General features: G+C 34.8%; 1 protein-coding gene across 1 annotated transcript in view; it reads right to left on the reverse strand.

Moving 5' to 3' along the window:
• Window positions 1-22,806, reverse strand: part of DYNC2H1 (dynein cytoplasmic 2 heavy chain 1) — a 387,388-nt gene that overhangs the window by 93,744 nt on the left and 270,838 nt on the right. Inside the window, exon 83 of the mRNA XM_024115318.3 lies at window positions 7,794-7,910. Coding sequence (XP_023971086.1) covers window positions 7,794-7,910 — 117 coding nt within the window. The remainder of the gene's footprint in view (window positions 1-7,793; window positions 7,911-22,806) is intronic.

Here is a 22,806-nt window from a genome sequence, read left to right on the forward strand (position 1 = left end):
TTTTCTTTTTTCACAAATACAATTGATTGAATCATGCACTTCTGAAGGATATCTTTGACATTTTAAATTTCATCTTGTCATTAAAAAGCTAAGTGTATTCACAGAAAATCATTATATAATTATGGAGCTGCTAGGGAAGAAAAGATTGTGGATATTTTAAAACTTAACTATTAAGCAAGAAATACCTTTGGGGCAAGAAAAAAGCTAGTCTAATTTTGGTGCAATTTAGGTATTAATCCAGAATTTTGTGTTTTAACTAGAATAGGTTCCTAAGTGAGATAATGACATTAGACATAAGTAAAATGGATGACACATGGAAGTACTACTCTGTTTCTTTGGGTTTTTAAAAATAATAATTATTATTTTGAGCTTTTTGAAAATGGTTCTCTCTCAGCAAGAATTTTTGTCACTAAAGGAAACTTAAGCAGTGACTAGGCTAGAGATTAGCAAGTTTTTCTGTAAAGGTTCAGATAGTAAATATGTCAGACTTTGTGGGCCATAAGGCCTTTGTCATAACAACTCAACTCTGGCTGTTGTAGTGTAAAATAGCCACAGACAATATATAAACAAACAGGCATGGATGGCTTTCAATAAAACTGTATTTATAGAAATTGGCGGCAGGTCAGATTTGGCCCATGAGCTGTAGTTTGCAAACCTCTCAAGTACACTACCACTTATTCAAAACATTGTGAAGATTCATATATTGGTCTAGATAACATCAGAGTCCTTTCCAGATCTCCAATTCAATGAAATTAGTAAGATGTGAATTATAGTTTCTATGTGTATATTTACCCATGACTTATAAAACAGTAATCAACAATTGGACAGATGTATTTTTTTTCCATGTCATACGATCATGTCTTTGTCCAAGATATGTTTTCTATGATAAGAAAACTATTAAAAGACTCAACAATCATTTTAAAAAGCAAAAAAGGAAATCAGAAATATTAGAAACAAAGGTGTGGTGGCTCTATGAGTTATAGAAAAGGGGGTAATATCTTCACTTCCATGTGGTAGAAATTTTACTTTTGCCCTTCAGTAACCCTTCAATTCCTCTTTAGCCAATAATTTTTCTAATATCTCTCTGGGAAGTAACAAACTTTCCGAAGTGTAAGTCCATATGGTTCTGGTGAAGTTGATTCAACTCAATTCCAGAAGCTATCAATAGTATGTGACTTAGAGCTTAACTAATCAAAGCATTCCACTGTCCTAACCATAGTCAGGACATTCCATGTCCTGCCCATAGATAGGCAGATTACCAAAAAGAGATAACAAAATGCAATAAGAATCTTGTCTCGGTCTTCTGATAAAGAGATACCTGTTTCTTTCTACTAGACCTGATCTTAAGAGATCATAAGGTAGAGAACAGGTGTAGTCATTTTGTGACAATAAAGAGAGAGGCTGTATGAAAAATGGAGCATACACACATACACACACATATATCATTATCATATCAGTTTCAGTGCATCAGATCTTTCAGAATATATGTACCATATATATTACAATAAGTACACATATATATATATGTATTACTGGGTCCTGATGACACCCTTTCAAGTTCCTTGTAACAAGCTGTGATTGAAACAGTTATGGGCACCATAAATTCCCCGTTTTTGGCCTTAGCCAGTTTGAACTGGGTTTTCCATCAGTTGCAATCCAAAGATTGTTAACTGATTAATTCAAGTTCAACAGACTCCTGTCTTAAGCATTCATAATCAGAGAAGTCAAAAGTTTGACGTATCTGCATTAAATTACATCTCTTCAGAAGTGGATTTCTGATAAGCTTGTAGAAAGGAGATAGAAGAGAAAGGAAGAAAAAAGGTAAGAAAATAGAAGTATGAGTGTGGTGACTTCAAAGAGTTGAAAGAACTATAGAATTTCTCTGGCAGCCTATTTCCTAGGAGAGTTGGTTGCTTTATCATTCTAGTTATTAGTGAACAAACAGAGTTTAGATTTCTAAACCAGGTAACAACTATTTCTTTTCATATCAAGTTATTGGGTAGATCAAAGGAAACCAAAGCAGTCATGTTTTAATGTTCATTTCATTTAGTTCAGTTACAGTTAAAGGAATATTACTTAATTGAGCAAGCAGAGCTCAACCAGGAAAGTGTGTGCTAATTACCCAATACATTGTTCAAATCAAAAGTGTTGAAGGAATGTTCGTTGCAGCTCTATTTACAATAGCCAGGACATGGAAGCAACCTAAGTGTCCGTTGACAGAAGAATGGACAAAGAAGATGTGGCACATATATACAATGGAATATTACTCAGCCATAAAAAGAAACTAAATTGAGTTATTTGTAGTGAGGTAGATGGACTAGAGACTGTCATACAGCATGAAGTAAGTCAAAAAGGGAAAAACAAATACCGTATGTTAACACATATATATGGAATCTAAAAAAAAAAAACAACAAAACATAGTTCTGAAGAACCTAGGGGCAGGACAGGAATAAAGACGTAGATGTAGAGAATGGACTTGAGGACATGGGGATGGGGAAGGGTAAGCTGGGACGAAGTGAGAGAGTGGCATGGACTTATATATACTACCAAATGTAAAATAGCTAGTGGGAAGTAGCCTCATAGCAAAGGGAGATCAGCTCAGTGCTTTGTGACCACCTAGATGGGTGGGATAGGGAGGGTGGGAGGGAGACGCAAGAGGGAGGAGATGTGGGGATGTATGTGTATGTATAGTTGATTCACTTTGTTATACACCAGAAACTAACACACCATTTTAAAGCAATTATACTCCAATAAAGATGTTGAAAAATTAAAAAAAAAAATAAAAATATCATTAAAAAAACAGTTGAAGTTGGGTATAAAGTCTTAAGCTTCTTGAATTATCTGCCAGGTAGGCAAATATATTGTTTAACTTTGGTTATCTATGTATGTACAATAAAATATCTAGGATAACACTAAAAAGTAGAAAAGATATATAACCTGTAAACTAAGAGAGCAATATATTAGAGAAAATAGTCCAAAAGACGACAAGAAAGAAGTAAAAAAAAAAGTAGAAAAAATACAAAACATAACATATAATAATATAGTAAACCAGATTAATGTAAATAGACTAAATGTTCCAGCTAAAGATCAAACAAAATCCAGCTATAGGCTCTTTATAAGATACACCTATAAAAATTGATTTAAATGTTGAAAGTATGAAATAGAATATATCTTACAAATAGTAACTAAATAAAAGCCGATACAGATTTATTCATACCAGAAAAATAGGAAAAACATTATAAGAGTTAAAGAGAATTACTATGATAGTGGTTCAATATATCAAGAAGAGGTAGCATTCTGAACTTGTATAATTCAAAAATTGATAGAAAAATACTATTATATATTATGATTTGTGAACAAAACGTTTAAAAAACTTGATCTGAAGAATATAATTTGAGAATAGCAGTCAACAGAGTAGAATACACATTCTTTTCAAACATAATATGAAACTAATCAATTTTAAAGATATTTAAATTTTTAGTTCAAAAACATAAGAAAGTACTAGTCCTATTAATTGTTTATCCTGCCACCCTAGATTTAAATTTAATTTAATTTCAATGCATTCTTTTGAAATTAAGGTATTCTGAGTTTACAAGTGTAATTTAACAGATATACAAATCTACTTACAAACCTGAAGAAAGAAATAATAAAAATAGTTACTGGGTCAACCAGTTCAATTGTTGCTTAGAAAAAAAATTGTCACCTATTTTTTGCTCAACAAATTCTATCAGCCTAAAAGAGACAGTTTTACATGTACCTTTTATCATATGGGAATTAATGGAAGTTCTGAAGCTATATAAAGGAGATGTAAATTGGTTAGAATGTCAGTAATTCTCATCAGTTATCACCATCAACCAGATATTAAAAACTGCTTGGTGAGCTGGTATATAACAAAAATTTTAAAGCATGAACTGACCTTTTGAATGTATACATGCAGAATATTAAATGACATTAGATTTTTCATGTGTTATACTGTTCAGCATTTTGCTTTTTAAATTACTGTTTTACAAAGTACTAAGTTTTCCAGTGGAAATCCCAAGAAAAATGTCACAAAATACGAGATGTTACTAAATTATGCATCTAAACTATTTAAAAGATGACATAATAACATATGAATTAACAGTTAACACAAAATAATGTTAAAAGTTATAATTACACATTTGTATATATTATATATTTCCCTGAAAAAGATATAATCACTAATACAGTCACTAAAAATTTTGACAATTTAACCTTCAAGCATGAAAGGTTAAATTAGTAAAATATCTTGAATGTGGCAATGTCATCAATACTACTAGGGCTTGTTATACTAAACTTTAAAAATCTACAAATCTTTAAAGAAATAAGAAAGATACAAAAGGCTTAATCCATAGAGTTTATGTTTGACAAATAGTGTTCCATCTATTTTTTTATTAGATCCATACAATCGTCCTTTGAAGACTGGTTTTACTTTTGAAATATCTTTGACTCTTCTCTTACTTTATATTCACATTGTCACCATATTCAATAAGGTTCCCACGATTTCGCTCTTAGAACATTGTAACTTCCTCTAAATTGGTTTTCAGGCCTCTAGTATCCACTGCTTACACCATCAGCAGTTTTGCCTTTATAAAACACAGATCTTTACATATCACCTTCCCACCTTCTTATTAGCACTGTATCCCCACTGCCTACAGGATAAATTATAATCGCTCCATCATGACATTAAACCCTTTCCAACCTGGTCCTACTAAAATTTTTTGCTCTTATGTCTAGCCATTCTATTCAAAGCATTCTTTACTCCAGTCAGGTTAGAATAACAAACATGGCACTCTTTTTTTAACTAGAGAATTTCTTGTTCATCATGTAACCTCTTGCTTTAATCTAAAGCATTTAAAAAATATTTTATTTATTTATTTATTTATATTTTTGGCTGAGTTGTGTCTCCGTTGTGGCATGCGGGATCTTCGTCACGGCATGTGGCATCTTTTTGTTGTGGTGCACAGGCTCTTCGTTGAGGCATGTGGGCTTCTCTCTAATTGTGGCATGCAGGTTTTCTCCCTGTAGCTGTGGCGTGCAAACTCCAGAGCACATGGGCTCTGTAGTGTGCGGCATGCGAGCTCTCTAGTTGAGATGCACGGGTTTAGCTTCCCTGCGGCATGTGGGATCTTAGTTCCCTGACCAGGGATCGAACCTGCATCCCCTGCATTGGAAGGCAGATTTTTTACCACCAGCCCACCTGGGAAGTCCCTCTAAAGAATTTCTTACTTATAATGTAACCTCCTCTGACTTCCTCTTAGCAGAATTTAACACTCCCTCATTTGGGTTCCCAAAGACCATTGTAATACCTATATTGTTGTGTATTGTTATCATCTCTTAATAAGTCATAGCACCTAGCACAGAGCCAAGCATATAGCAGACACATCAATAGATATTTGATGAATGAAATACATGAACAAATGAATGCAGAGGAAAGATTATTACTCTGTTTTTACAAAAGAAAAACTTTTTAAAAAGTTCAGAAGTGATAAAAATAATTATGGAAAAATTCTAAAACAGAAATGTGGCATTAGTTTGTTTTATTTGAAATATTTATATGCATAAATTTTAAAGCTACCCCAAAATAAGAGAATTCCTATTCCTAAGCACCATATCTTAACTTGCTTAGTTTAAAATATAACTTTTATGGTTATGTGATTTATAAGTTTGTACTATAGAAACATGAAGAGGGAAATGAGTAATAGCTGAGAGACTTCTGAAAGATGCTGGAACTTTGCCCATTACTCATTTAGCATAGCTAGGAGATTCCGGGAGAAGGAAATTGCATTTGGAAAGTCCTCACAGACGGAATCACTGAGAGCTGCCTTACTATGGAAGAGGCTTACAAGTCAGGGTGGATATGGAGCCATGATGTGAAAAATGATTTTCTTTAGGAAAATTAATGTGATGATGATCTGAAATACGACTTGGAGGAAGTATATATTATAAGGAGAGTCAAATTTGGTGTTTTCTGCAATAATCCATATGAGAAAGACAGAAGTCTACATTATGGCAATAGCTTCAGGAAGGAAATGGGAGAGATAAAGAACAAAACATAACAGGATGAAGTGAAAGATATTTGATAGATTAATTTGACTCCTATGAATATAATATAATGATAACCTTTTAATGAATCTATATCTATCTTACAAGTAAAAGTTAAAATGAAGTTTAAAAAGTTATGTTTGTTTCTGGACAAAATGGCAAACTATCTCCCACTTCTGAATCCTGTCTTTGACAAAACAAGAGGATACTGAACCCAGAAGATGGCACAAAAAGAATGGGAAACATCTGAGAGACAGAAAGGTTTGGGTACTTGTAAGTGGAGAATATGGTAACCTACAGCTGAGGGCTGGATGCCATGGCTGGAGCCAGGCTAGGAGAGTTTTTGGTTGCAAACTTATCTTTTCATATTGCCCTGGATGGAACACTGCCCACTATGTCAACATTTTAGGACTAAAAAATAGCAGTATCAAGCACCTGCCATAGACAGCAGAGTACTTGATATTTCACAGCATGCAGCCCAGCTAATGTGGGGATTAGACTTAAACAGGTATAGCTGGGAAGGCTGGCTTTTGGAATTGCAAGGTCTCAGAGTATCAAATGAATAGATGCAAAACAAAACAACAAAATCCACACCTGTATTTATTATGGTGAAATTTAGGGGGATCAGAGACAAAATATTCTAGAGGAAAAAAACAAATTAGTTACAGAGAAATAAGAATCAGATTAACAGCAACTTTCCTCAATAAATTTGTGTAAACTGGGTTATTAATTTAAAGATAAGCAAAGGTTAGTTTAAGAAAAAAGAAGGTAAAGAATAACAACTTCAATATGAATTGATATGAAGAATGGAAATCAGGCCATGATTTCATAGTCAGGAATCTGTACAATGTGATTACTTATATGACCAGGCATAAGGGGAGAGCATGGGTTTGGGATGCCAAGGGATGTAGTATTTTTTTCATTCTCTAATATTTCCTCAAGCTAGCTATATAAAGCTTTATCAATCTGATGGTCTAAATAAAGTGGCAATTCCAGTTAGTTGAGATCATTGTTTATTCGGACTCCTGACAATCACCAATTGTTGACACTAAGTCAGAATAACTTGAAATTACAATACTATAAGGTTTGAGGATTTTGAATTTTTAGAGAGTTTTAACCTTTTTCATAGGTTCTTAAATAAGCCTAATTTGACTTCCCTTACTGCAGAAGGCTATCTGATATATAAGCATTTTCATAGTATTACTAAACATATGAATTGTAAAATTGTATTTTTTTAATTCCAGAAAGTAAGTCCCTTATTCAATTAGAATAGTAATCATAATACTGTAATGGTTTTGCCTAGGGAGGAAGCAACCATCTATAATCTATAACTATTTTACAATATAGAAACAAGTCAACTCCAGTTGATGAATTGCTTTTCCTTAGCACTTGGATTCCTTTGAAAAATTTCACCTTTAACAGCAGTCACTGACTTTACAGAAAGAGGAGAGAGAAGACAAGGAGTGAGCAAAATGTGTATTGGACATAGAGGACGTCATAGTACATTACCAGGATAAGACAAATTACACAGTAACACTGCTTCTTGAGCTGATCTACTTCTATTACTTTTATTTCCTCCATCTTTTTCCAGGATACTGTATACATTAAGGGCAGATCCATGCAAAAATTTACCATCATATTTACCAACATGGACAATTTGGGGATAAAACTGGAAAAAAAGGGATAGGGAGAAAAAAGGGAAAACAAAGGAAGAATATTCCACTACTAACCTGGTTTAATTTCTTCCAGAGATTGAGGACAGGAGAAAGTTCATTAGACCAGATTTCTCTATCAAATTTGCTACCAGCTGTTACTGATCTGCCCAAGATCCTCAACTGTGAAATAACCTGAGTGAAGAAAATAATAAGTAGCAAAAAATGAACATAACTTCATTCAGAGGGAAAGCATAGATACAAAAATAGCCATATTTACTTATAAAGACCAAATATATATATTATAAACAAGTTTTAATCCCATTTTCCCTGTTCAATTGGATTAATATTTTACTGATTCATTTCAGCTGTTAAAAGGCAAAAGAACATAAATGGTGAGAGAAACCACTATAAAAATTACATATTGTAATGGCTCTTCATTTGAAAAGCTACTTCTTTAGCCAGAAACCTCTAATTATCCATTATTAATAGCCTATTTGCTCATTTCTGAAATCAAAAATATTTTTCAGTTTGAATAATTTAAATTGCATAATTCCAAGATGCTGATAAATTAAAGATAGTTTTTTTGAATGATGAAATGAGTGGAAAGATAGTAAATAGCATAGCAAACTATAAAATAGTAAAACAATTTAAAGTAATTATTGGCTGGTAAAAATTACAATAAATCTAACTTTTAAGGTTCTATATCAATTTTAAGTTATTTCAATGTTTTTTCTAGATATGAGACTCAAATGAAAGAGGTATAGATCAATTAATTAAAATCAGGCAAAGTAAATTCTTCTTTCCTATTTAGGGCTTTCACTTTTGTAACATTTTTATCAGCTTCTCTATCATCATTCTCATCAAAATTAATTCACTCATGTTTTCTTTTCTAAAATAGTGTTTAATGGCTTCAATTTCAATAATACCAATCAGTCTTCTTAATCATTTGCTAAGAATGATCCAGAATATTACTGAGTATTCTATATATGGTATTATAGATATTGGGGGAGGTGTATAAAAATCAGTGAGGTATGTACTGATGGTTCTTCAAAAATATTTCAACTAAATATTAAAATTGTGCTATACCATTGCTTATCTGACATAAACAAAATAAATCCCCAGATCAAGACAATATGTTTTCCTAAGCTAGTATTTTAAACATCAACATTTGCAGTGTGTCGACTACTTTTTTTCTGTTTTACTTTTTGAGAGATGTAAATTGTTTTTCCTTTTTAAGAGATAGGGCTGTATTTAATATTTTGGGGGTTCTTACATTATTAAAGTTCACAATAAAATAAGGGCCATAAATATTTCAAAATAAATGCACTACTTAATTGTTAAACATACAGAATCCAGCTGTTAAACTCAAGTTACTTCTAGAGCTTTTGATTGATTCTCTAATCTAGAAAAAATTGTGGTGATTCAGTGTTTCATTTTCTTTGTTTTTCTGATAAATTATTTTCATTTGCTCTAGTTGAACCCTACAACAGCACCTAATTTATCAGCTGTGCTAGACCACAAAACGTCACTAGTTGGTAGTCAGGAGAAGTGCTATTTTGACTCTGGTAACATTGGCTATCAATTATTTGTGTCTTAAATTTGTCAAACATGACAGAGAACAAATAAGAATGCAAAGAGATATCTAAAGGAACAAAGGTTCAAATATTTTTTTACACATGATGTTAAAAACTATTTTAAAAATAAAATGTTTAACAACCCAAAAAAGGTTGTTTTCTTCCCAGAAAAATAACATGTGAGGCTTGCTTTTCATAATAACACTATCATATTATAAACTTTAATGAACAGAGAGTAATGAAAACGGAGTTCAAATGCATAACAAAAATATTTCATAATGAGGATAGGGCTATAACTTGTAACAGTGGACCATCTTTTCTTTTTACAAAATCTGACATACTCATCTTTTTACAAAACACAGATGATAAAATGTTTGTCCATTACACATGTTTTAAACCAATTAAAATACTTTTTTTCAAAGATATTCCTTTAAAATGGTGTCAAAGGGGATGAAATTTCCCAAGAAAAACATACTTCTTCCATGTCGTAAGCATACTGAACAGCTTGCATTATGCCACTGGCATGCTTTGTGGCATCTATGAGGTTGGAGGGGAGCTGCAGAATATGCTGTCACCCCTATTCCATCTGTTCACATTCCAAAGAACAATGAGAGACAGTTCAGGAATACCTATGCTTCTCTTGAACAATTGGTGTGATTGTATTGTAGCATACTACATCTTATACACAATTGCATTTTCCTTTTCTTTTGGAAGTTATAAAGCACACAGAAGAATTTCTGATCTAACAATAACAACTTTATAGAACCTTAGAGCATCAGCTTTGCTGTTTGTTTTGTCTCTTTTAGCATAAATTGTTTCCCTAGTTTTCTTTTCTTTTCATTTCCTAATTTTCTCTTTGATTTCCTCAACTATTGATTTTACACTAATAGAGCATCTGTATTTTTGTAAGTCACATCCAGTATAATCCTTCTAGGAATGAGAAAGAATATAGATTTTAAAAATGAATGCTCATTCTCAAATTACAGATGAGAAATTGGATTGTCCAAGAAATTAAGTAAATTACATGTTTGAGGGGAGACCTATAAGATGGAGGAGGAGTAAGAAGTGGAGATCACCTTCCTCTCCACAAATACATCAAAAATACATCTACATGTGAAACATGAAACTCCTACAGAACACCTACTGAATGCTGGCAGAAGACCTCAGACTTCCCAGAAGGCAAGAAACTCCCCACGTAACTGCAGGACAAAAGTAAAAAAGGAAAAACAAAGACAAAATAATAGGGACAGGACCTGCAAGGGAGGGAGCTGTGAAGGAGGAAAAGTTTCCACACACTAGGAAGACCCTTCACGGGCGGAGACCACGGGTGGCTAGGGGGGAAGCTTCAGAGCCACGGAGAAGAGTGCAGAAACAGGGGTGCAGAGGGCAAAGTGGAGAGATTCCCGCACAGAGGATTGGTGCTGACCAGCACTCACCAGCTTGAGAGGCTAGTCTGCTCACCTGCAAGGGCAGGTGGGGGCTGGGAGCTGAGGCTCCGGCTTCGGAGGTCAGATCCCAGAGAGAGGATTGGGGTTGGCTGTGTGAACACAGCCTGAAGAGGGCTAATGCACCACAGCAAGCTGGAAGGGAGTCCGGGGAAAAGTCTGGACCTGCCTACGAGGCAAGAGACCACTATTTCGGGGTGCGCAAGGAGAGGGGATTCAGAGCACCACCTAAATGAGCTACAGAGACGGGCGCGAACCACAGCTATCAGTGCAGACACCAGAGATGGCATGAAACGCTAAGGCTGCTGATGCAGCCACCAAGAAGCCTGTGTGTAAGCACAGGTCACTAACCATACCTCCCCTCCAGGGAGCCTTTGCAGCCCGCCACTGCCAGGGTCCCCTTATCCAGGGAAAACTTCCCCGGGAGAACACACGGTGTGCCTCAGGCTCTTGCAAGGTTATGCCAGCCTCTGCCGCTGCAGGTTCACCCTGCATTCCATACCCCTCCCTCCCCACAGCGTGAATGAGCCAGAGCCCCCTAATCCGCTGCTCCTTTAACCCCGTCCTGTCTGAGCTGGGGAACAGATACCCTCAGGAGATCTACATGCAGAGGCAGGGCCACATCCAAAGCTGAACCCCAGGAGCTGTATGAACAAAGAAGACACAGGGAAATTTCTCCCAGCAGCCTCAGGAGCAGTGGATTAAATCTCCACAATCAACTTGATGTACCCTGCATCTGCATAATACCTGAATAGACAAGGAACCATCTCAAAACTGAGGCGGTGGACTTTGGGAGCAACTGTAGACTTGGGGTTTGCTTTCTGCATCTAATTTGTTTCTGGTTTTATGATTATCTTACTTTAGTATTCAGAGCTTATTATCACTGGTAGATTTGTTTATTGATTTGGTTGCTCTCTTACTTTTTATATATATATATATTTTTTTTTGTCCTTTTTCTCTTTTGGGGAGTGTGTATGTATATGCTGTTTTGTGTGATTTTGTCTGTATAGCTTTGCTTTTACCATTTGTCCTAGGGTTCTGTCTGTCCGCTTTTTGGGTTTTTTGCGGATTTTTAGTAGAGTTTTTAGCACTTGGTATCATTGGTCAGTTTGTTTTTTGGTTTGCTTGCTCTCTTCTTTCTTTTATTTTTTTTTATTTTTAAAATTTTAATAATAATTATTTTTTTATTTTCTATTTAAAAACCTTTATATTATTTCACTTTTTTCTTTCTTTCTTTATTTTTTAATTTTCTCCCTTTTTTCTGAGCTGTGTGGCAGACAGGGTCTTGGTGCTCTGGCCGGTTGTCAGGCCTGAGCCTCTGAGGTGGGAGAGCTGAGTGAAGGACATTGGTCCACCATAGATCTCTGAGCCCCATGTAATATCAAACAGCAAAAGCTCTATCAGAGATCTCCATCTCAACGCTAAGACCCACCTACCCATTAGCAGAGAGGCTGCCTAAAATCATAATAAGGCCTCAGACACCCCAAAACACACCACTGGACGTGGTACTGCTCGCCAGAAAGACAAAATCCAGCCTCATCCATGAGAACACAGGTACCACCCTCCTCCACCAGGAGGCCTACACAACCCACTGAACCAAACTTACCCACTGGGGGCAGACATCAAAAACAATGGGAATTAGGAACCTGCAACCTGTGAAAAGGAGACCCCAAACACAGTAAGTTAAGCAAAATGAGAAGACAGAAAAAACCACAGCAGATGAAGAAGGTAAAAACCCACCAGAAGAAACAAATGACAAGGAAACAGGAGGTCTACCTGAAAAAGAATTCAGAGGAATGATAGTAAAGATGACCTAAAATCTTAGAAATAAAATGGACAAAAATACAAGAAACGTTTAACAAGGACCTAGAAACCAAACAGCAAGCAAACAATGATGAACAACACAATAAATGAAATACAAATTCCCTAGAAGGAATCAATAGCAGAATAACAGAGGCAGAAGAACGGATAAGTGATCTGGAAGATAAAATAGTAGAAATGACTACTGCAGAGCAGAATAAAGAAAAAAAAATGAAAAGAATTGAGGACAGTCTCAGAGACTTCTGGGACAACATTAAATGCACCAACATTCGAATTACAGGGGTCCCAGAAAAGAAGAGAAAAAGAAAGAGTCTGAGAAAATATTTGAAGAGATTATAGTTGAAAATTTCCCTAACACGGGAAAGGAAATAGTCAATAAAGGTCCCAGAAGAAGAGAAAAAGAAAGGGACTGAGAAAATATTTGAAGAGATTATAGTTGAAAACTACCCAAATATGGGAAAGGAAATAGTCAAGTCCAGGAGGGCAGACAGTCCCATACAGGATAAACTCACGGAGAAAAATGCCAAGACACGTTAATCAAACAATCAAAAATTAAATACAAAGAAAAAATATTAAAAACAGCAAGGGAAAAGCAACAAATAACATACAAGGGAATCCCTATAAGGTTAACAGCTGATCTTTCAGCAGAAACTGCAAGCCAGAAGGGAGTGGCAGGACACATTTCAAATGATGAAAGGGAAAAACCTACAACGAAGATTATTCTACCCAGCAGTGATCTCATTCAGATTCAACAAAGAAATGAAAACCTTTACAGACAAGCAAAGGCTAAGAGAATTCACCACCACCAAACCAGCTTTACAACAAATGCTAAAGGAACTTCTGTAAGCATGAAACATGAGACAAGGAAAAGACCTATAATAATAAACCCAAAGCAATTATGAATATGGTAACAGGAACATACATATCAATAACTAACTACCTTAAATGTGAATGGATTAAATGCTGCAACCAAAGATACAGGTTTGCTGAATGGCTACACAAACGACCCATACACATGCTGTCTACAAGACACCCATTTCAGACCCAGGGACACATACAGACTGAAAGTGAGGGAATGGAAAAAGATGTTCCATGCAAATGGAAATCAAAAGAAAGCTGGAGTACCAATTCTCATATGAGACAAAATAGACTTTAAAATGAAGACTATTACAAGAGACAAAGAAGGACACTACATAATGATCAAGGGATCAATCCAAGAAGAAGATATAACAATTGTAAATATTTATGCACCCAACAGAGAAGCACCTCAATACATAAGGCAATTGCTAACAGCCATAAAAGGAGATATTCCCAGAGTAGGGGACTTTAACACCCCATTCTTACCAATGGACATATCATCCAAAATGAAAATAAATAAGGAAACACAAACTTTAAATGATACATTAAGCAAGATGGACTTAATTGATATTTATAGGCGATTCCATCCAAAAACAGAATACACTTTCTTCTCAAGTCCTCATGGAACATTCTCCAGGATAGATAATATCTTGGGTGACAAATCAAGCCTTGGTAACTAAGAAAACTGAAATCATATCAAGTATCTTTTCCAACCACAACGCTATGAGACTAGATGTCAATTACAGGAAAGCGTGTAAAAAAATACAAACAAATGGAGACTAAGCAATGTAATACTAAAAAAACAAGAGATCACTGAAGTAATCAAAAAGGAAATCAAGAAATGCCTAGAAACAAATGCCAATGAAAGCACGATGACCCAAAACCTATGGGATGCATTAAAAGCAGTTCTAAGAGGGAAGTCATAGCAATACAATCCTACCTCAAGAACAAGAAATATCTCAAGTAAAAAACCTAACCTTACACCTAAAGCAAATAGTGAAAGAAGAACAAAAACACCCAAAGTGAGCAGAAGGAAAGAAATCATAAAGGTCAGATCAGAAATAAATGAAAAAGAAATGAGGAAACATTAACAAAAATCAATAAAACTGAAAGCTGTTTTTTGAAAAGATAAACAAAATTGAAAAACCATTAACCAGACTCATCAAGAAAATAAGGTAGAAGACTCATATTGATAGAATTAGAAATGAAAAAGGTGAAGTAACAACAGATATGCAGAAATACAGAGGATCATGAGAAATTACTACAAGCAACTATAAGCCAATAAATTGGACAACCTGGAAGAAATGGACAAATTTTTGGAAAAGCAAAACCTCCTGAGACTGAATCAGGAAGAAACAGAAAATATAAAAAAAACCAATCAGAAGCACTGAAATTAAAACTGTGATTAAAAATCTTCCACAAAACCCCAGGACCAGATGGCTTCACAGGCAAATTCTATCAAACACTTAGAGAAGAGCAAACACCTATCCTTCTCAAACTCTTCCAAACTATACTAGAGGGAGGAACACTCCCAAACTCATTCTACGAGGCCACCATCACCCTGATACCAAACTGAGACAAAGATGTCACAAAGAAAGAAAACTACAGGCTGATATCACTGATAAACAGAGATGTAAAAATCCACAACAAAATACTAGCAAACAGAATCCAAAAGCAGATTAAAAGGATCATACACCATGATCAACTGGGGTTTATCCCAGGAATGCAATGATTCTTCAATATACACAAATCAATCAATGTAATACACCATATTAATAAATTGAAGAATAAAAACCATATAATCATCTCAATAGAAACAGAAAAAGCTTTCGACAAAATTCAACACCCATTTATGATAAAAACCCTCCAGAAAATAGGCATAGAGGGAACTTACTTCAACATAATAAAGGCCATATATGAAAAACGCACAGACAACATCATCCACAATAGTGAAAAACTGAAACCATTTTCAGTAAGATCAGGAATAATACAGGGTTGCCCACTGTTACCACTATTATTCAACACTGTTTTGGAAGTTTTAGCCACAGCAATCAGAGAAGAAAAGGAAATAAAAGAAATCCAAATCGGAAAAGAAGAAGCAAAGCTGTCATGGTTTGCGGATGACATGATACTATACATAGAGAATCCTAAAGATACTACCAGAAAACAACTAGGGCTAATCAATGAATTGGGTAAAGTAGCAGGATACAAAGTTAATGCACAGAAATCTCTTGCATTCCTATACACTAATGCTGAAAAATCTGAAAGAGAAATTAAGGAAACATTCCCATTTACCACTGCAACAAAAAGAATAAAATACCTAGGAATAAACCTACCTAAGGAGACAAAAGACCTGTATGCAGAAAACTGTAAGACACTGATTAAAGAAATGTAAGATGGTACAAACAGATGGAAAGAAATACCATGTTCTTAGATTGGAAGAATCAACATTGTGAAAATGACTATACTACACAAAGCAATCTACAGATTCAATGCAATCCCTATCAAACTATCAATGACATTTTTTACAGAAATAGAACAAAAATTTTCACAATTTGTATGGAAATACTAAAGACCCTGAATACCAAAGCAATCTTGAGAAAGAAAAACGGAGCTGGAGGAATTAGACTCCCTGACTTCAGACTATACTACAAAGCTACCGTACTCAAGACAGTATGGTACTGGCACAAATACAGAAATATAGATCAATGGAACAGGATAGAAAACCCACAGATAAAGCCACGCACATATGGTCACCTTATTTTTGATAAGGGAGGCAAGAATATACAATGGAGAAAAGACAGGCTCTTCAGTAAGTGCTCCTGGGAAAATTGGACAGTTACATGTAAAAGAATGAAATTAGAACACTCCTTAACACCATACAAAAACAATAAATTCAAAATGGATTAAAGATCCAAATGTAAGGTCAGACACTATAAATCTCTTACAGCAAAAGACAGGCAGAACATGCTATGACATAAATCACAGCAAGATCCTTTTTGACCCATCTCCTAGAGAAATGGAAATAAAAACAAGAATAAAGAAATGGGACCTAATGAAATTTAAACAGTAGCAGGACGAAGACAACTGTCAGAATGGGAGAAAACATCTGCAGACAACGCAACTGACAAAGGATTAATCTCCAAAATATACAAGCAGCTCATGCAGCTCAGTATGAAGAAAACAAGCAACCCAATCCAAAATGGGCAGAATACCTAAGAGACATTTCTCCAAAGAAGATATACAGATTGCCAACAAACACATGAAAGGATGCTCAACATCACTAATCGTTAGAGAAATGCAAATAAAAACCCCAATGCGGTATCACCTCACACCAGTCAGAATGGCCATCAACAAAATATATAGAAACAATAAATGCTGGAGAGTGTGTGGAGAAAAGGGAACCCCCTTGCACTGTTGGTGGGAATGTAAATTGATACAGCCAATATGGAGAACAGTAGGGAGTTTCCTCGAAAAACTAAAAATAGAACTACTATCGACCCAGAAATCCCACTACTGGGCATATACCCTGAGAAAACCATAATTCAAAAAGAGTAATGTACCACAATGTTCATTGCAGCATTATTTACAATAGCCAGGACATGGAAGCAACCTAAGTGTCCATCAACAGATGAATGGATAAAGAAGATGTGACACATATATACAATGGGATATTAGCCATAACAGGAAACAAAATTGCATTATTTATAGTGGTGTGGATTGACCTAGAGACTGTCATACAGAGTGAAGTAAGTCAGAAAGAGAAAAACAAATACCGTATAACACATGTATATGGAATCTAAAAAAAAATAAATAAATTCCGAAGAACCTGGGAAAGGACAGGAATAAAGACGCAGATGTAGAGAATGGACTTGACGACACAGGGAGGGGGAGGGGTAAGCTGGGATGAAGTGAGAGAGTGGCATGTATATATACACTACCAAATGTAAAATAGATAGCTAGCAGGAAGCAGTCACATAACACAGGGAGATCAGCTTGGTGTTTTGTGTCCATTTGGAGGGGTGGGATAGGGAGAGTGGGTGGGAGATGCAAGAGGGAGGAGATATGGGGACATATGTGTATGTATAGCTGATTCACGTTGTTATACAGCAGAAACTAACAGAACTCTGTAAAGCAATTATACTCCATAAAGACGTTAAAAAAAAAACAACCTATGAAGTACAATGAAATATTTAGCACTAAAAAGAAATGAGCTATCAAGCCATGAAATGTACCTTAAATGCATATTGCTAAGTGAAAGAACTAATCTGACAAGTCTACATACTTACGATTCCAACTCTATGACATTCTGGGAAAGGTAAAACTGAAAATAGTGAAAAGATCAGTAGTTTTCAGGGGTTTTAGAGGTAAGAGGGATGTATAGGGGATTTTCAGGGAGGTAAAAATATTCTGCTTGATGCTCTCATGATGGATACAAGTCACATTTTTTCTAAACTCATAGAGTATACAATATCAGAATCCTAATGTAAACTATGGACTTTAGTTAATAATAATGTATCAGTATTAACACTGGCTCATATGTTGTAACAATGTACCACACTAATGCAAGATGTTAATAAGAGGGGGAACCTACTGGAGTGCTAGGGGATATATGGGAACTCTATGTATCTTCTGCTTATTTTTCTGTAAATCTAGGACTGCTCTAAAAATAAAGTCTATTAATTAAAAAGAAAAACTTGTATGATGAATGGTCTAGAAGGTTGATGCAAAAAGAAAATAAATCTTCCCATTGAAAACAACAACAACTAAACCAAAGTCCATCAGCAGTAGAATCAATAAATAAATTATGGTATAATCACCCTATGGAATACTATACACCAGTGAAAATTAAAGCTTCATGCAAAATACATATAAGTCTCAACATACAGCTGAAGGAAAGAAGCAAGATACACAGAACCAAAAACATACTGTATAACTCATTTACAACTATCATTCAAAAACAAGCAAAAATAACCCATGGTTATAAGTCAGAAAATCTATTTCCTTTGGAGAGGAAAAAGTGAGTAGAAATTAAAAATGGGATGTGATGGAAAAGGGTAGAGATGGAGAGATGCTGGAAACATTTTGGTTTTAGACTTTTGTAGTGATTACATGTGTGTCACTCTGATAATTCATCCAGCTGTATACTTAAAGTTATATAGTTTTTTCCATGTATTATTATTGTTATTATTATTTTTTGCAGTACGCAGGCCTCCCACTGTTGTGGTCTCTCCCATTGTGGAGCACAGGCTCTGGACATGCAGGCTCAGCAGCCATGGCTCACGGGCCTAGCCGCTCCGTGGCATGTGGGATCTTCCCAGACCGGGGCACGAACCCGTGTCCCCTGCATCAGTAGGTGGACTCTCAACCACTGTGCCACCAGGGAAGCCCTCCATGTATTATTTTGATTAAGATGTTTATAGTGAAAAAAAAAAAGTAAATTACATGTTTGTCTCAAGGAATATGGCAGACTAAATATCTGGAGAAAATTTTATAACACAGTACCTTTAAAAATTATGCATAAATAACAACACCATCAACAAAAAAAGACCTTTTAAAATTTATGACTGAAGCGCCAGGGAAATTAAGAGAAAGCTTTAAATGCTGGAGCCAAGTAGGCAGAGCTGATATAGAGACCTGAGTGAGTTCTGAAGCCAGTATTTGCCCTGGGGTATCTGCCTATCTCAAGGGGCCTACAGCTTGGTTTGTTTACTTTTTATTTTGAACTATTTTTAGATTTATATAAAACTAGCAAAAATAATACAGAGAATTCCCATTATATATTTTACTCCTAGTTAACATCTTACTTAATCACAGCATAATTATCAAAACCAGGAAATTAACATTAGTACAATACTACTAACTAAACTACCACAGACCTTATTCAAATTTTACCAATTTTTCCACAAATATCCTCTTTCTGTTTCAGGAGAATACCATATTATATTTAGTTATTTATCACAGTCTCATCCAAAACTGTGACAGTCTTTCTTTTTCTTTCATGACCTTGACACTTCTGAAAAACACTGGTCAATTACTTTGTAAAATGTTCCTCATTGAGTTCATAGGGTTCACATTTCCAAAGACAGAAAAGAGAAGCCCAGAACTCTACCAAAAGCACCCAACAGGCTAATTAGAAAACAAACTGCCTGGCAGGGGGAAAGACTAGGGACACTTGCTGTTCGCTACCTTGGCTTCTGGGTGATAATGTGATCTGTTTGAAATACTGTGATCATCAAAATTCACCCTACACACTGCAGTCATGAAAATATATATCAAAACTTATGGAACTGCAGTGAATGAGATTCTTAGAGGAAAATTATAGCAGAAAACACTTATGTTCAAAGAGAAGCAATGCTAAAAACGGAGCCAAACTTAACAAATTATAAAGTTGAGAATGTAGATGGAAGAAAATAACAAGAGCAAAAAAAATAATAAAATAGAAAACAGATACGAGATCAGATTTTTTTAAAAGTCAGTTTTTGTTAGTCTTAAAAGACTAATAAAATTATGAGATTTCTAACTAGATTAAATGATTATAGCTAGATGATAAAGTAAGAAAAGGCAAAAATTTATTTAAAATTCTAATATTACAAGGAATATAATTACAGAAAAGACTAAAAGAGAATATGAGATTATTTTGAATAGCTTTATACCATAAAAAGTTGTAAATTTGGCCAATTGAGAAATTTCTAGGAATATATAAATTAATAAAACAGCCTCAAGAAGAAATAGAAAAACTAAACTGGGCTAGAGTTGTTTAAAAAAATTAAACGAGAAGTTAAAAACATTATCTCAAAGTAAATCTCAGACACCAGCAGTTAATATAAAAGTTCTCCTCACATTCCTTGAACAGAAATTCAAATCTAGTACTAACCATTTCAGAGAGTAGAAAAGGAGGCAAAATTCCTCAAATCAAGCAATAGAGGTTACTAAAAACATTATATGAAATATAAGGGGACATTCAAAGATCAGACTTACTCCTGAACATAGATGCAAATAAAGAAATATCAAACAACCTTTCAAAAAAGACATACATGATGACTTTGAATGTATGGTTCAATCATAGAAAATATAGTTCATCACATAAGCAGATTAGAGAGAAAAATAATATAATTATTTCAATACTGGGTGAAAATATGGTCAATGAAGTTCACCAATACATTCTTGACAAACTACCTTTAGGAAATTTAGCAAAGATATGTGAGATTGTTATAACAGCCTTTGATAAATTATGCCTCCCTGTAATCATACCTGTTTGAAAAGTAATATTCCACTCCTCTGATATCAAGAGAAATCTATTTCTCCACCCCCTGGAAGCTGGGCTGATCTTATGACTTGTTTGACTAATAGAACGTGGCAAAACAGATGTGCAATTTTCAAAGCCTAGACTTTAAGAGAACTTGCAGTTTCTGCTCTGGCCTTGGAATCCTGAAACACAAAGCTAGCCTCTGGTAGTTGAAAGACCATGTAGTTGAAAACCAAGTCACCCCAGCCAATAGGCAATGCCATCTGCAAACATGAGTAAGACCATCTTGAACCTGCCAGCCAACTCTCCAAATGAAGGCAGCCTCATATGGGAACCCAGATGAAACCAACCTACAGAATCATAGGAAAATCATAAAACATTATTGTTTCAAGTCACTAAGTTTTGGGATGATTTGCTATGCAACAAAGACTAACTGAAGCACTGGGAATAGTGGAAATCTTTAACCTGTGTTAGGGATTGCATGTTTGTGTACCCCGCACCACCCCCACCCCGCAAATCCTATGTTGAAGCTCTAACCTCCCAGAATGGCTGTATTTGGAAATGGGACTCCTAAGGAAGTAATTAAGATTAAATGAGGTCATGAGGGTGGGGCCCTGATCTGATAGGAATTGTATCCTTATAAGAAGAGACAAGGGAGATCTGTTTTCTTCTCTCCCTCTGTCTGCAAACACTCACAGAGGAAAAGCCATATGAGACCATAGTGAGAAGACAGTCATTTACAAGCTAGAAATATAGCCCTCACCACAACCCGACCATACTGGCACCTTGATCTCAGACTTCCAACCTCCAAGACTGTGAGAAAATGAATTACTGTTATTAAGCCATCCAATCTGGGGTATTTTATTATGGGAACCCAAGCAGACTAATACAAACTTAAAAATGGTATCTACAAAAGACAGCAAATGTTACAATCAATAATAAAGTGTTAGAAAATATTCCCTTCAAAATCAGAGCAAGATAAGACTATCACCACTTTAATTCAACACTGCACACAAAGATATAATTATCCCAACACATGATAAAAGGCAATTAAATGTATACGGATTGGAAAGGAAAAAAAGCTAAATAATCTTTTTCTCAAATAACAATTTACACAAAAAGAATTTTAATACTTTTCATATAACATATTATATTTATTCACTATACATTTTTCTATTTGTATTTGAAATAAATATATAAATTCATTAAACAATATATATATTTTAACTTCAACTCAAGTATTATTTCCTTTTTCAATAGCTATTTGGGAGGTGGTAAAAGTTTACTTAGTCCATATTCTCTCTTTACCCACCCCCTAACATCTTCATGTTCCCTCTGGGTGCTTGGCCAGGTATAATATGTTTCACTCTGTTACCAAACATATCAAGATGTAACAAGCTATATTAAATCTTCCCACATATTGTAAAAATGAAACAGTACACTAACCTGTTAAAGTGAGATACAGGAGAATATCCAGAGGTTTATCTTTCTAATGTTAATATATGCAAGATAAAGGGGGGAAAACCCTTTCTTGATGTCTCCTGTGTCTTCGATAAAAATATTTATGCCAGTCAGATGCAAGACCAAACTGTAATTTATGTTGGTGATTGGAGAGATTTCACTCAAGATCAAAAGTGAAATGTGCAGGCACTGTACCATGTTAAGAATTCACACCATTTTTTTCTAGGCAATATGATATTAAAAGCCTGAAAATAAATCTCAGGAGAACTCCTAGTTTGTACAATTTTAACAAGCAAATTAAGAATGAATTTCTCATCAAATGATGTTTAAATTTTACTAAGACCAGTGAATATACCAGTTTTCAAATACTGAGGTATATATTATTTGGAGTGATAGGATGAACACTTCATTATAAATCATATATATTGATGTTTTATATATAACTCTGGTTAATACTAAATAACTCAAACCTGGAATTAATCATTAAATTATATGAAATGTTTGGATTCATCTCTGCCTTGAAGAGGTACTATCATGATGTTTTGTTGAATCACAATTTTTTGTATAATCATAAATTTTTGTATAATTAGTGGCTCTAATAATACCACTTCCTGAGAGTAAAATTATACTTTGTTATTTATTAGACACACACAGAATACACATTATATTATATATATATA

The sequence above is a fragment of the Physeter macrocephalus genome, chromosome 16, assembly GCF_002837175.3.
Source record: "Physeter macrocephalus isolate SW-GA chromosome 16, ASM283717v5, whole genome shotgun sequence".
Taxonomy (NCBI): Eukaryota; Metazoa; Chordata; class Mammalia; order Artiodactyla; family Physeteridae; genus Physeter; species Physeter macrocephalus.